Below are 14,914 nucleotides of genomic sequence, written 5' to 3' on the forward strand. Positions count from 1 at the left end.
TTTATGAATCATGACATAAACCAGGATCATTTGGAATGCATGGATATAAACGTAAACGCCCAATTGATTTCTTTTGAATGTCACAGTGAAGAATGTTTTGCAATGGCAAACACACAGACTTTTAATGGATTTTTTTTAGCAAGTCTGAGTTCTACTGACATGCTGTAGAATGTGGCTTATAGGATATATTTTGTCTGGGACAATAATACGCTAATTGAGAAATAGCTTCAATTGGCTTTATGATTTCAAGGGTCACACCTACAAATGCGTGAAATTTAAAAAGTCTTTAGGAATGAGGTAATTTTAAAGTTGGCGGAATGGGTTATCCATTAACAAATATCAGATGTCCCATTTCTACAAACTCAAATTTCCCCATCTCATTTAGAGTTGGGGAATCACCTTATTTCTGTCGGCGTATCCTCTGCTTGCTTTGCTATTGGAAACTTGTAATAGGTGGCCCTTATTACACAGGGACAATGAACACCACAATGACTGCCCATTCGGGCCTGGCCTTCTGATATTCATTTTCACTACCCAGGACCACCATGCTAGGCATGGCTGTCACAGGCAGGAAACAGTTAACATTTCCCCACCAACTAGGATAAAAATGCCTGCATATTATGGTTATTTCCTTTGTATTTTTGAGAAATAACCCACCACATTAGGATTCTTGTCCTAAAATAAAATCCTTGCTGAGTGGTTAGTGCATGACATGGCAGGTCATGCAGCAAAAGAGCTCCTGCCGTTTCAGTGAGAGCATTTCCCCAAGAAATTGCCTGCTGAGGAGATGAGTAGTTTCCAATAGATAAGGTCTGTAGAGGGGAAGGAGATGGGGCGGGGCTTGAGGGCCCACCCACTGGACTTTTAATTACCCTCTGTACCAGAGCATGGCCAGAGAAATGCTTCCTTCTGATGCCTATTTTAGAAGTTGAAATAGGCATCAGTTGAGTCGAGTGCTCATCAAAGGGAAATTTAAGGATAATAACCCATTGCCTTAAGAGAGCTGTGGGTTCAGGACTATCTACAAATGTAGGACAAATCAACCAGAATGCTCTGACGTAAGTGGTTCGGAGACTATCACAGGTTAAGGTCTGCCAAATGTAAGTGATATAAATTTGGTTGGTCCAATTATCAAATTGCCACCTAAATTTGAATTGATAGAAATTTGTTTGGTCAAATTGTCAAATTGTCACCTGAATTTGAAAAAGTTACACATTGCAAAATGTTTGGTGAAGAGAGCCTTAAATATATGCACCCAGTATTTTGCTCGGAAGGATGGCTAAAAGCAGCGCTTAATTTGTTCTGGTGTTTTCCGGAGCTCGGCAGTGGCACTTATTTTTAAATACCAGCAAATATTTATGGAGTTACTTCAAATGGATCCCTTGCTCACTGTGCCACTGGAATCAAGATTTTATTAATTTTTACCTTATTTTTCTAAATTGGTGTGTGAATTTTTCATATGTAGTGTTTTCACATTTTATCACTATTTGTGGGCTGCATAAATACTTTACTCATTTTCTCTATGTTAAGCCTGACTGCTTTTGTGCCAAGTTACCAGAGGATTAAGCACAGGTTGATTTAGTAACGTTGGTGGTTCACGCTGACAAGGATTATGGTTGTTGCTTGAGTGGCATTTCACCCCCATCAAGCAATAAACAATTTCCCACCCCGACAAAGCAGTATAAATGGATGAATAGCCAGAGATAGACAGAGAAATAACACCTATATTGTGCACAGCTATCTAGGAAATATCCAGGTGCTCATCAAATTAAATATAAATCAACTGAGGAAGTGAGCAAGTGAGAAGCATTGGGAAAGAAAGAGGTATAGAGAGACCTGTGAATAAAAATGAAGGGAGAAAAAAGTGAGAAGGAGCAGTCAAACACAAATGTTCATAGAGTGGCAGGGTGAGAGCACTGAGTAAGAGTAAAAGGGAAGGAGTATGCAAGAAAGAAAGGGGGAGAGCAGGTGTTGGAGGGAGAGAAATTGACAGAGAAGGAAAGAAAAGGAGAAAGAGAGAGGAAACGGTGAAGGGGGCTGAGAAAAGGGCAAGAGAAAAAGAAAGTAATACTAGAGAAAAAATGAGAAAGTAGAGAGAATAAAGAGTTAAAAAGAGAAAATGAGATACACAGATGAAGGAAGGGAGCAATACTTAGGGAGGGGTGAAAAAGCGGGAACAAGGGAATTAGAGGGGAATTATGATTTTAAAATGTCCAATGTGTATCACCTACATATCTTTCTTGAGATTATTAACTGTCCTTACATCACTATCACGTTTAACATTACTAATCACAATGTACTTGATTCTGCATAATAATTATAAAAACACACCTACAGAAGTGCAATTGATGGTGATAAGCCCTAGCATAAGTATTAGAATATCTACAGTAGTGCAGATTCAAAGCGATTTACTTATAGTAAAACACATGTGGTATCATTTTTCATTTGCGCTATTTCATGCTTTTGGTGATGAGTTTAGGCAGAGCTTGGTGCCTTTTGGTACCTTTTGTAAAGTATTACGACAGTAAGTTTCTAAAGGTGATAATGGGTGTTAGAACTGGGGTTCTCTAGTTGGCAGAGGTAGGTACCTTTGTCCAAATAGGGACTCTTGCTTCTAGTCAGAGAAAGGGGATTACACTCCTGGATAACCCCTGCTCACCCCCTTGGTAGCTTGGCACGAGCATACAGGCTTATCTCAGAGGCAGTGTGTAAAGCATTTGTGAACACATACAGTAATACAGTGACAATACTGCAGATGGACACCACACAGGTTTTATAAAAATAAGTATTCCACACTACTGTAATCGCAAATAATACTTCAAGATGGTGGAAACAGCTCAAAAATAGGTTATTCACATAAAAGCAGTCTTTAGCGACAGATAACCCCAACTGGAGTTATCTCGACGTCGAGGCCAAAGAAATCCCAAAGTATGGTGCTGACCGCGAGGTGCGCGGCATCAGGCTCTAAGTCAAAACAGACCCACAAAGAACAGTACCTTGGAAAAGTGAAAACAAAGACAGCTTACGGCGTCGGGGAGATGCAGTGTTGTTGTCGCTATGCGGCGTCGATTCCTTGCTTCGGGGGAGGTGATGTGTCAGGTCCTTGATGCTTGCGCAAAGTAGGTGAGGTGTCTGTGCCTTACCGGAAAGGAGGTGACGTCACAATGGCGAAAAAAACACGGTTCCGTACTTTGTCACAATGTTGATGGATTCTTGACAACCCACGTCGAGGATTGGCTGCGCGATTATGTCGGCTTCGGAGTCGATGCATCACAGCAGCAGGCATCAGGCCTACGTCGCAAGTCAGAGCAGGGCTCACGGCTTATGGCAGGTTACGATGTCGCTCGCTGACATCGATGTTGCAATTTCCTTCTGTAGCAACTAGAACATTAAGTTCCAGATGCAGGCAAGCAGAAGGGGTGAAGTCTTGTATCCCTGAGACTTCAGGCAGGAGGCAAGCTCAAATTCAAGCCCTTGGAGAAATATTCTGCTAGATGATGAAAGTTCCTTAAAAGTTCCTTCGCCTTTCCTTGGCAATGAAGAAACCACTGCAGGCCAACCCAGCAAACAGCACACTGGCAGAGGGGCTGTCCAAAGTCCTGCAGCTTCCTTGGTTCTTCTCCTTGGCAAAGGTTTGTCTTGTTTTCCCAGAAGTGATCTAAAATTCTGGGGTCTGGGCCCCACTATTTATACCAGTAAATCCTTTGTCCTCTGAGGGTAGAGGGCCCTGTACCTAGTTCAAACCAGTTCTGGGTGCATTCTGCCAGGTTACAACTTCTTCCTTTGTCAGTGTGGGCCAGGTTCCTCAGACACACCACAGGACGTGGAGCCAGCATTGTGGAAGGCAGGCACAGCCCTATTCTGGCCCAGGTGCTACTCCGCCCACCCCTCCACTCTACAGGCAGATATATCTATTCAACCCTGTTCTGACTCACCCTGTCTCCTGGAGTCTCCCCAGCCCCTGTAATTCACAAACCAGACATGCAATATACAACCTAGCAGTGGCAGGCTGGATGGTTAGGCAAGAAAATACCTACTTTCTAAAAGTGGTATTTTCAAACACTGAATGTTAAAACTAACTTCACTAAAAGATGTACGTTATCATTCTGAGTTCAGGCATACTAAACTCAATGTGCTACCATGTTCCCTGTGTCAGTTAGGATTATAAGATGTTATAATCAAACTACCCGTTATGGCCTATGGGGACAGGTAGCCGTGCAATAGTGAAAAACGAAGTAGGCCGTAATTCACTATCAGGTCATGCCACACACATCAGGGCATGTCCTACCTCTTACATATAATGCACCCTGCCCTTGGGCCTACCTTAGGGGTGTCTGATATGTAGAAAAGGGAAGGTTTAGGGACTGGTAAGTGAGTGCACTTACCAAGTCGACATGGCAGTACCAGACTACACACAGGCTCTACAATGGCAGGTCTGATTTACAAGTTACAGGCTGCTTCCGTAGGTGGCACAATCAGTGCTGCAAGCCCACCTGCAGCATTTGATTTACAGGTCATGGGCACACATGGTGCACTATACTAATGTCTGACAAGTAAATCAAATAAGCCAATCATGGAGTCATTAATCAATACTTCAATTTAACATAAGGAGCACTTGCACTGTTGCACTGAATATCAGTGACACAGTGCCCAAATCTAAAACCAGCAAACAGATTAAAAACAGCAAACAATGGAAGGGAGACTCACGCCAATGGTACCAGGTCTAACAATGGGTGACAGCACTGTTTGTGCATTATTGTTGTGCGACTTTTTGTTTTGATGTATTGTGTTTTGTGCTGCATTATAGCAATGTAATGATATCTAAATATACAATGGTTGTTGTCCTGGTTCTGTGTTGACTCTTAACTGTATTGACATGTTACTTTGCATATGTTATTGTGCTATGCTCTGCTATCCACTTTAGATATGACAATAGATGCTGCTACATTTCCAGTCAAAAGGAGCACGTGCTGTTAAAGTTCCTTACAGAAGCCACTGTTTATCACTATATGCAGCAGTAAAATAGTGGTACTCAGGGTCGTCAACTATTTAAGCCCTTGCAGTGCTCATTTCATATGATAGGACCCTATACAGTAATCAGTATCTTTGGAAAGAGATTTTGCATTCATTAAGCACTGAGACAGTAGTGCTTACAATGAGAGCTTTAAGTGAGCCGGGCCTGTCCGCGTCTCAGGCCTGGTAGTAGTTAAAAATACACATTGAAACAGGTCCCTATTCAGGCCCTATATGTATTTCCTTAACATTACGGACCGAAATACTGATCGATTTCTGAAAAATGAAAGTTAAATACTTTAAGGTAATATTATTATTATTATTAAAAAAATGTATAGAGCGCGTAGTCACCCGTAGGTATCCCAGCGCTAAGATCCATGCACCTGTGAGTCAGAGGGGGCAGCGAGGGGAGGAGGGGGGAGGACAGATTAGGGAAGTCAGGATAATTAGGGGAAAAGATGGGTTTTTAACCTCTTCCTGAAACGTAAATAATTTGATTCTGTTCTAAGGTCGCGGGGAAGAGCGTTCCAAAGGCGTGCGGTGTGGACCGAGAAGCGCCTCCCACCCGAACGTGCCTTCTTGACTCTGGGGATGATGATAAGACACTCCTGATCAGATCGGAGGGATCTTGGGGCTTTGTATGGTCTGATGAATTTTCTTAAAATAGGGGGGCCTTTGTTTTGAAGCAGTTTATGGGCGAGACAAAGGGCTTTAAACTTCACTCGCTCTCTCACAGGGAGCCAATGGAGAAGCTTCAAGGCTGGTTTGGCCGAAGCTCTGGCAGGAGTATTAGTGAGGGTTCGGGCAGCGGCGTTTTGGATCCTTTGTAACTTGTTCAAAGTTGCCTCAGGAGCGCCTAGGTAGATGGAGTTGCTGTAATCTAGCCTAGATAGTATCAGGCCTTGGATTAACAGTTTTTGAGAGGTGGGAGGAAGTAGGGGCAAAATCTTTCTCATTGATTTGAGAAGCCCAAAGCAGGTCCCGGCTACTTTTTTTGCTTGTGTGGTAAATGACAGATCGGTTTCGAGCCACACACCCAGGCTTTTTACCTCGGGTTTCGGGTCTGGGGGGGGGGCCCAGGCAGGTTGGCCAGATGTTCTGTGGGAGGGAGAGCCCTTTCCGACCAAGGAGGAGAATGTCAGTCTTTGAGCCGTTCAGTTTTAAAGCTGAGCTATTCATCCAGCCTTGTATCTGCGTCAGACAGTTGTATAAGTCTGCAGGTTGTTGACTTGGGTGAGATAAGGCCACCACTAATTGGGTGTCATCAGCGTAGCTGACGATCCTCACTCCGAACGGGTTGACAACCTCCTCCAATGGGGACATATAGATATTGAATAGTGTAGGGCTCAGAGAGGAGCCCTGAGGTACGCCACATTGGAGGGGTGTTTCGGAGGAGCAGGTGTTATTCTCCCAGATCTGAAAGGAGCGTTGGCCCAGAAAAGACGAAAGCCAAGACAGTGCGGTACCTTCCACACCGGCCCTCCTCAGCCGATGGATAAGGAGCTGGTGATTGACGGTGTCGAAGGCCGCACTCAGGTCGAGGAGGATCACTGCCACTGATCCTCCCGCGTCTAAAAGTGCTCTGGCCTCCTCCACCGCCGCAAGGAGGGCGATGTCGGTGCCCTGCCCTGGGCGGAAACCTGTCTGTGAGCTATTTAGTCGATTATTAGTTTCCAGAAATTGTGATAGTTTCCTATTCACCAGTTTTTCCGCAATCTTGCTAGTCCCAGGGAGAAGAGAGATTGGCCTGTAGTTGACCAGATCCACAGGATCCAAGGATGGTTTCTTTAATAGCGCCTTGGCGACTACCGCCTTCCAACTAGAGGGGACGACTCCCTGTTGCAATGAGGCGTTGATAAGATGGGTAAGGGGAGGAACGATAATTGGTGCTACTTTCTTAAGGATACGTAGCGGGGCAGGGTCCCTGGGAGATCCGCTTTTGATGATATTTAGCATGCTTTCGACCTCTTCGGCGGTCACTTGTCCCCAAGAAGATAAACAGGGGGAGGTAGGAGTGTTGAGGATCTCTTTATTCTCACTCGAATTTGTGATTGGAATTGAGTCGAGGATTTTCTGGATCTTCTCTTTGAAAAAAACTAGCTAATTGATGGCATTTTTCCTCATCTGCCTTGGGGTCTGGTGGATTTCTCGGTCCGGGGTCTGGAACCTTAAGGAGTTCTTTTAAGATAACAAAAGATTCTTTGCTGGAGCTTGCAGAATTTTCTATTCTTTCTTGAAAGAATATGCTTTTTGTGTTGCGTAGGGCAGTCTTATAAGTTTGTAAAGAGGTGAGGTAGGCGTCCTTCTTTACATTAGACTTAGTCGTATCCCTCCTCCATGAGCGTTCTGTTCTCTTGCATTCTTGTCACAGAGACTTCAGCTCTGGGGTGTACCAAGGCGCAGGGGTCACTCGTTTGGTATGTTTGAGAGTGGTGGTTTTAGGGAGGAGTTTGTCTAAAGAAGATGTGACCCAGGAGTTGAACTGTTCATCGGCAGTGACAGGATCGGTGGAGAGGGCAGGGATAGAATCTGAAAGAATGGTGGCCCATTCAGCTGGTACAAGCTTGTGCCAACGTCTGTCGGTAACCTTAATTTTGGCGGTTTGAAGGGGTACTGTGGGTAAATCCCAGGAGATAGGGACTAGAAAGTGATCTGTCCATGGAAGAGGAAGGGGGGACAGGTGGTAATACCGGCGATGTTAGTAAGGACGGGGTCCAAGAGGTGTCCCTTGTCGTGGGTGGGTTCGTTATTGACCAGCCGGATGTTAAATGACATAAGGTCCAGGAGGAGGTCGGATACTGTCATATCTGTGGGGTCTGTGAAGTGCAGATTGAGATCGCCCACGATGAGGAAGTTAGGGGCGGAGGAGGCTAATTGTGACACCATGTCAGTGAAAGCATTAAGGAATTTCCCTGGAGTACCCGGAGGGCGGTAGATCAACAATCCCGAAAGGGAATGTACCGGGGAGGTTTGAATGGCAAAATGGCAGCTTTCGCAATCTTCAATGTTGGCGTTGCTGATTCTACAGACAAGGTGTTCTTTGTAGATTATTGCCAAACCCCCTCCTCTCCCTCTGGGTCTGTGCAGAGTTTGAATAAGATAGCCTGGGGGAAGGGCAATGACAATGTCAGAATCTGAGCTAGCAGAGAGCCAGGTTTCTGAGAGGAACAGTACATCCAGACCATGATCCTGTATCAGCAAGTTGGTTTCATGCGCATGCTTTGGGAGGGATCGGCAGTTGAGAAGGCCTATCTGTAGTCCAGGCTTACCCGGGGGCTGAATAACTGGGTTACAGCGTGTACAGTTGAGAAAGGGTTTACCTTCACCGTGGATATAGCGACACTCCGGATTTTTTTCCGGGTGAAGAGCCTCGAGCATATCACTCGTGTACACCAATCGGTTGTAAGGTGAATCCAGCAGCGTCCCTGGGCTTGGGTCCGGCCGGGCCCGGACGGGCCCAGACGGGCTTGCCTTAGGCGCGCCTTCGGCGCGCTGACGGCGCGCCCGCTGCGCCCGTCCGCTGCGCGTCCGTGGTACGCACATGTTTTAATAGGAGGGTGGGGGAGAGATGGCCGTGGCCTCAGAGGGGGCGTGGCATCGCAGGGTCGCCGATAATGGCGTCAGGAAATGATAATCTTTCCCTCGAGTCCGCGTCAGCTTGCAGTCAGCTGCGCGGGAGAATTAGGACCAAGCTATGTCCTGATTCAGTAGCGAAGTGCAGTGAGGTTAAAAATACACAAAGTAAGTGACATTCAATTTTTAAAATAACCCTCCCGGCTTTCCGCCTCAGGAGTGCAGGTGATTTCTGGTGGGCGCTGGCAGTCAGCGTCTGTTTATAGCGCGAGCGGGGGGCGTGGCCTCAGAGGGGGCGTGGCTTCACAGGGTCACCAGTAATGGCGTCAGGAAATGATAATCTTTCCCTCGAGTCCGTGTCAGCTTGCAGTCAGCTGCGCGGGAGAATTAGGACCAAGCTATGTCCTGATTCAGTAGCGAAGTGCAGTGAGGTTAAAAATACACAAAGTAAGTGACATTCAATTTTTAAAATAACCCTCCCGGCTTTCCGCCTCAGGAGTGGAGGTGATTTCTGGTGGGCACTGGCAGTCAGCGTCTGTTTATAGCGCGAGCGGGGGGCGTGGCCTCAGAGGGGGCGTGGCTTCGCAGGGTCACCGGTAATGGCGTCAGGAAATGATAATCTTTCCCTCGAGTCCGCGTCAGCTTGCAGTCAGCTGCGTGGGAGAATTAGGACCAAGCTATGTCCTGATTCAGTAGCGAAGTGCAGTGAGGTTAAAAATACACAAAGTAAGTGACATAAAATTTTTAAAATAACCCTCCCGGCTTTCCGCCTCAGGAGTGCAGGTGATTTCTGGTGGGCGCTGGCAGTCAGCGTCTGTTTATAGCGCGAGCGGGGGGCGTGGCCTCAGAGGGGGCATGGCTTCGCAGGGTCGCCGGTAATGGCGTCAGGAAATGATAATCTTTCCCTCGAGTCCGCGTCAGCTTGCAGTCAGCTGCGCGGGAGAATTAGGACCAAGCTATGTCCTGATTCAGTAGCGAAGTGCAGTGAGGTTAAAAATACACAAAGTAAGTGACATTCAATTTTTAAAATAACCCTCCCGGCTTTCCGCCTCAGGAGTGCAGGTGATTTATATATTTATATTTATATATGCCCACAATTTAGTTTCTTTTTATATTTCACATGTTTTACTTAATCCTGCATTCCGTAAAAGTGTAAGCTGTTTCTAAATGTTGTATTCCTGTATTTTTTTGTGCAGCATATTGCTCTTGTATAGCACGCCGTGAGCACCCTCCAGGTGTTTGTTAGGGGCCACGACTAAGAGGCCTGAAGTCTTAGGCTGTCAGTGTGTCAAAAAAAATGTAAGAATACGTGGTCATCTAATCCTTGTCCTCTCTGCAGACCACACAAAGCAATGGTCACCTCTTCATGTTGCAATTTTGATTTTATGCAAATGTGTATGAAGGAGGTAAACAGTTGGCAAAATAATTGAAAATACAAAGACCATGCAATGCTTACAAGTGACTGCGTGTGTTGTTTATTTGATGGTGGGGAAGTGAAGGACATGCAAGGAAGTGCATTCAGGTGAGAGCAAAAAGAAGGTACTCAAGAGGAAAGAGATGAAGTGTAAAATATGCAGGTGGATAAGATGTGGAGAGAAAAATGGTATACATGCCTAACATACAGTGAACATAGCCTAAGTGACCGAGAAACACTCACGTTAATTCACAGTCTCATAATTTCAGAATTTAAACATTTTCAATATTTTTATAACGAAATCGTTGAAACTCATTTATCTTAAAGAGCTAAGGACCATTGACAGGGCCAATAGCCCAGGCTGCTTTTAGATGTATGTCAGTTGCATTATATATCTGGCTCAATAATAGAAAGCTCAGAGAGGAACCAAAATACCAGCTGGGAGGCACACTATGGAAATCAGAGAAATGTAGTTTACATGTTTAAGCCACACTTCTAAATGTAAAGGCCACACCCCCTTTAAATACCCTACTTTAAGGCCTGCTTTCAAGAATACACTAGATACTGTGGAAACTGTGAAAAGACTATCCCCCGTAGCGTTGCTTGGTCTGTAAGATAAGGGGGTGTGAGCCAAAACTTTTCCTACAATCAGGCCAGCATATAATGTTTAAATCCATTATATGACATGTATGGTGCATGAGAGGGGCCTAGGGAGCATTGGAAAGGATGAAGAATGCAGTTTGGTAGGAGCACTAAGAGAGAAAACACAATATTTTGTAAAATAATCAACATTTTTGAGGACTTTCAAAACAGAGAGTGAGAGTATGTGTTTTTTGCCTGCTTGTATACAAACATTCCTGCTGAAATCCGACGGCATCTCACAAAACCCGACTGAAAGCACCCATACCCAACTATTTATCAGAAGATACATTTATTAGAGGGGGCTAACACCCCGAACCCCCTCCCTGAAGCTACACCTGTGCGTAACAGTTGTTGCATTTTTGCCGTTACCTTGATGTTTTCTATGATAGAATAATTCTCGGGCACTGCCGGGTGAATTCCGATAAGCAGGTCTTCGTAGCCAGAGCCGTTCAGCCACACCCCAGAGGTCTGCACCGAGGACAGCCATGCCCAGAGCAGAGCTAGGCTCTTCCAGCACTGCATGGCGGGGCTTTGCAGCTTGGCTACAGTTAGGATGGGCGCTGATCTGACATCCTACACATGCCTCTTCTTCCGCCTAAACTCGAACAAAAGGGCAGCTTGACGCAGGACTTTGAATCGGCTCCTTATGGCATGGCAACAATTTTCTGGTGCACAGAACTGATAAACTCTTGCCAAGCTGACTAGTTAAAAATTAACCTGCAGCGGTAGTGAATGTATATATGTATTGATAATATGGGATTAATCTATGCTCTCATCTGCTCTGATTCAATATCATATCTAGTTGTATTTATTTATAACAAACAGTTTTTTATTCTGTGAATATTGAATAATTGCTAATTGCACTTTTCAGATAAACTATAATAGGTGAACCAGCAAACAGCAACTGCACGATGAAAACTGAATGCAGGGAAACACGCATCTGCTTTGTATTTTTTATGGCGTTTAAAGCACTTGTTCCATTCAGCATCACTTACATGTGGTAAATTCAATCGACATGCTTTCAGGTAATCAGTAGTCACTGAGCGCCATATAGGAAGAGCATCGTCACAAGTCTCCCTTATCATGATGGGTAGTTCACTCATTAACTTGACAGGATTATAGGGATAGAGACGCCTCAATAATTTACCTAATTCAATATATTCGAAATATTATATTTTCTTTGCTGTTGCCTTGGTTTTTAGTAACTGCTATGGCCCATTACTTTGTCAAATTTGAATGTATATGGATTCAGGTAGAAAGATAAGGCCATTGAATGAGAGACATAATGTTCCATTGCTGTGCTTTCCTTTTGAAAGCCATTATTTCAGGTTTATTGGTCCACCAGAAATTACTAAAAACTATTGTTCCCAGAACAAATTAGCTGTAAAAGAAAAGCGCAGGACTGGAAAATGGTTTCCATGTTGACAAGGAGTAACCGTACAATTGATGCTCTCTTCTGACAGGTGTAGACATTGGCATGTAGGAGAGCATGCGCAGTGGAATGTACAGAACAAAACGAAGGTGAGGCTGTAGGGATGAGGTAGCATCTTGAGTTCAGATAGTGTGGGGAAGTGGGCAGGAGTCTGGTAAGAGTATGAAGAGTATGAAAGTTGTGACTTAACTCCCCCGTAGGTACAGGTCTGTAGTGGTTTGCATGCTGGGAGGGAGAGGGTTAAACTCCGAGGTTGTCCAAATGAAGAAGTACTGAGTCCTTCGATTTTGTTTCTCCTTGGTGCATGGAAAGGAGTTGGGTAAAGCATTTTTAATATTATGTACCATCTATGCCATTTTGACAATTCACAGTGAATGCCTATATACATGATGGCAGTATTGCAATGTACCTCCTGTTTCCATTGGTTCTATGGCAGTGCACTTAACATACCCGAACAGAAAACGAATCTCCATCACTGTCAGTTACCAATGACCGTCAGCCGTAAAGGTCTCAGTGACTGCACCTTCATTGCTACTCAATGCCACAGACAGCATCCATAGGACCAACGATTTCCGGACCACCGGAAATTATAATGAAGGTAATTTGGGATTTAATTACTTGCCATGATTTAAAGTTCTGTTACAACGAATTGTAGCACGTTGGTATTTTGAAAAGAAATTACCTAATAACAGTAATATCTTTTATTTAACGTATTTTATTTGCATATACAAAGTTTTATATCGCAGACAAATAGAAAACAAAGTCACCTATCTAAACCACACTCTCTTTAAACCAGAAAAATCATAGCATAACATGTGAGATTGCCTTATCTCTAAAGGTAAGAATGGACATAGGTCCTAAATAGCCCATAGCAAAGGTACATAACATGAGAAAAGGGATGGAAAACACATCACACAGGTTACAGATGAAACCAGTGTGGCCTAAGAAACCTCTTCCATCCTGGACTAGATATGCCTCTCACATCCTGAGCTGGATGTCTCTCTTGCAGATAAGCTTAATATTCCTCAAGCAGTCCAGGCTGGATGTCCCTCAATGCAGGTCATACAGCCACCATAAGATTGAGTAGACCGCCATTACATTCTTGGATAAAACAAAGACACCTACCAAACATATTAGGTAGGATATCTTTCCAAGAATATGGACCAGAGTTTTCAAAAGTGACCTGCTGCATCATGTCTTGAATTCAGTATCTTCAAATTCTCAAATGCAATTTTCTTGAAATGTATAAGACCTGTGACAGCTATCTTGTAAAATAAATACACCTGCTTCAAAACATTCAGTTAGCCCATTTGAATTTATGTACAAATATCTTACATCTTATTCCCCTGAAGTAAAATAGAACCTTCTATGACTATGCATGAACTTGTGGTTACCATGTTTGTTTGTATGGTTTTCCCCACTAGCTACCCCGGCCCTTCTATTGCCTCTTTGAGTAAAGCATGCCCCTCTTGCAATTCTTGAACACTGTTCACTGCTTTCTATAGAAGATATTAATTGCAGGATTAAATCACAGAGTTCAATAAAAATGAAAATAACTGTTTAAAAGTACCAAACCACAGAAGCTGGTGAGATAAAACAAGTGCATAGAGAAATGAGCCCACAAATTGCAATTGAAGTTTCTGATCTACAGATGCTTTCCCCAGAACTCTCTGTTTGTCCACAGTAGCTAGTTCAGAAGTTTCTCCTATGCCCAATGTCTCTGCCATGAACACACATAATTCTAAATGTAATTTCACTATATTTCCATAGACCTGCTTCTTTTCCCAAGGGAATTCACACTATTCATTGATATGATCAATTCAAGAATTAATTTTTATTCCAATGTTCTTTGAAGTGTGTAATACTGCAGTTTTTGGTTTTGGTCACGATAACTTTAAATCAATCGCAAAAGGATGGGGTTGATTTAGCAATTGACGGATGGCACTCTGTCTTTCAGGATAGTCGAGCGAAACTACTGATGGACTACCATCTGTCATATTTAGAGATGATCGTCAGCCCAGTGGTCAACTCTGTACATTGAACAGAACTGCCATTAAAGATGATCCTTTCAAAGTCCAAATGTTTGGTGGACGATTGTCATTGATTTCGATGTCCATTCACTAAACTTTTCAAAAGGTTTTGCTTTTGAGAAACAAGCTCCTTGAAGTGGAAGCTTGTTTCAGAAAAAAAGAAAATGCCTCTCCATACCTTGGGAGTTTTCACCGAGGGATAGGGGTCATATTTTTTTATATACCTCATTGCCAAGTTTTTCCTGGCGATGTCGGACAGGTAAAAAGATAATACATCGTCCAACCTAATTAGGGTGTAATGTCCTTCCTCCAATGGGACTACTCTGTCTGGCTATCGGAGGAAATTTACAATCGACAGAGTGAATGGGGGCTCCGTTGACATAAAACCTAAGGATGCCCCGTCTCTACACGTGATGCGTGTGGACTGAGGTTTGGTGAGCAGGGTACTCCATCATATTTGCAACAGAGTACCCTGGATTACTAACATAATAATTAGTAAAATTGTCAGAGTGCTAGTATTGCTTATTTATTTTAATTCACAATGTTTATTGAGCTAAACTATTGTGTCATCAGCTTTATTTTAAGATGCTATCAACTATAACTGACGGACAGAAAAAGGGACCAGACTAACAAGAAACTGATAATGTATCATTATTCTTCTTTTAACACATCTTCAATTAATTGGGGAAAGCTACTAAAGCACTTGATCAAACATCAACATATTCTTAATAAAACCCCAAATAGAAAATTATGCAATTTAAATCACTGTAATTTGACAGTATAACTTGTGTTGATGGTGTCCTTTAAACT

The 14,914-nt window shown here is 43.6% G+C and overlaps 1 protein-coding gene across 3 annotated transcripts in view; it reads right to left on the reverse strand.

The window, feature by feature from the left end:
* LOC144755913 (calcium-activated chloride channel regulator 1-like) overlaps positions 1-14,914 on the reverse strand; it is a 542,164-nt gene that overhangs the window by 475,081 nt on the left and 52,169 nt on the right. For 2 of the 3 annotated variants that reach the window (XM_078645321.1, XM_078645313.1), the window contains exon 2: positions 11,012-11,271. In XM_078645321.1, the coding sequence (XP_078501447.1) occupies positions 11,012-11,164 (153 nt within the window). In that variant the 5' untranslated portion in view covers positions 11,165-11,271. Of the gene's footprint in view, positions 1-11,011; positions 11,326-14,914 lie in introns of those variants that run through there. The other variant, XM_078645302.1, reaches the window with a different exon arrangement.

This window comes from Lissotriton helveticus, chromosome 1_1, assembly GCF_964261635.1.
Source record: "Lissotriton helveticus chromosome 1_1, aLisHel1.1, whole genome shotgun sequence".
Taxonomy (NCBI): domain Eukaryota; kingdom Metazoa; phylum Chordata; class Amphibia; order Caudata; family Salamandridae; genus Lissotriton; species Lissotriton helveticus.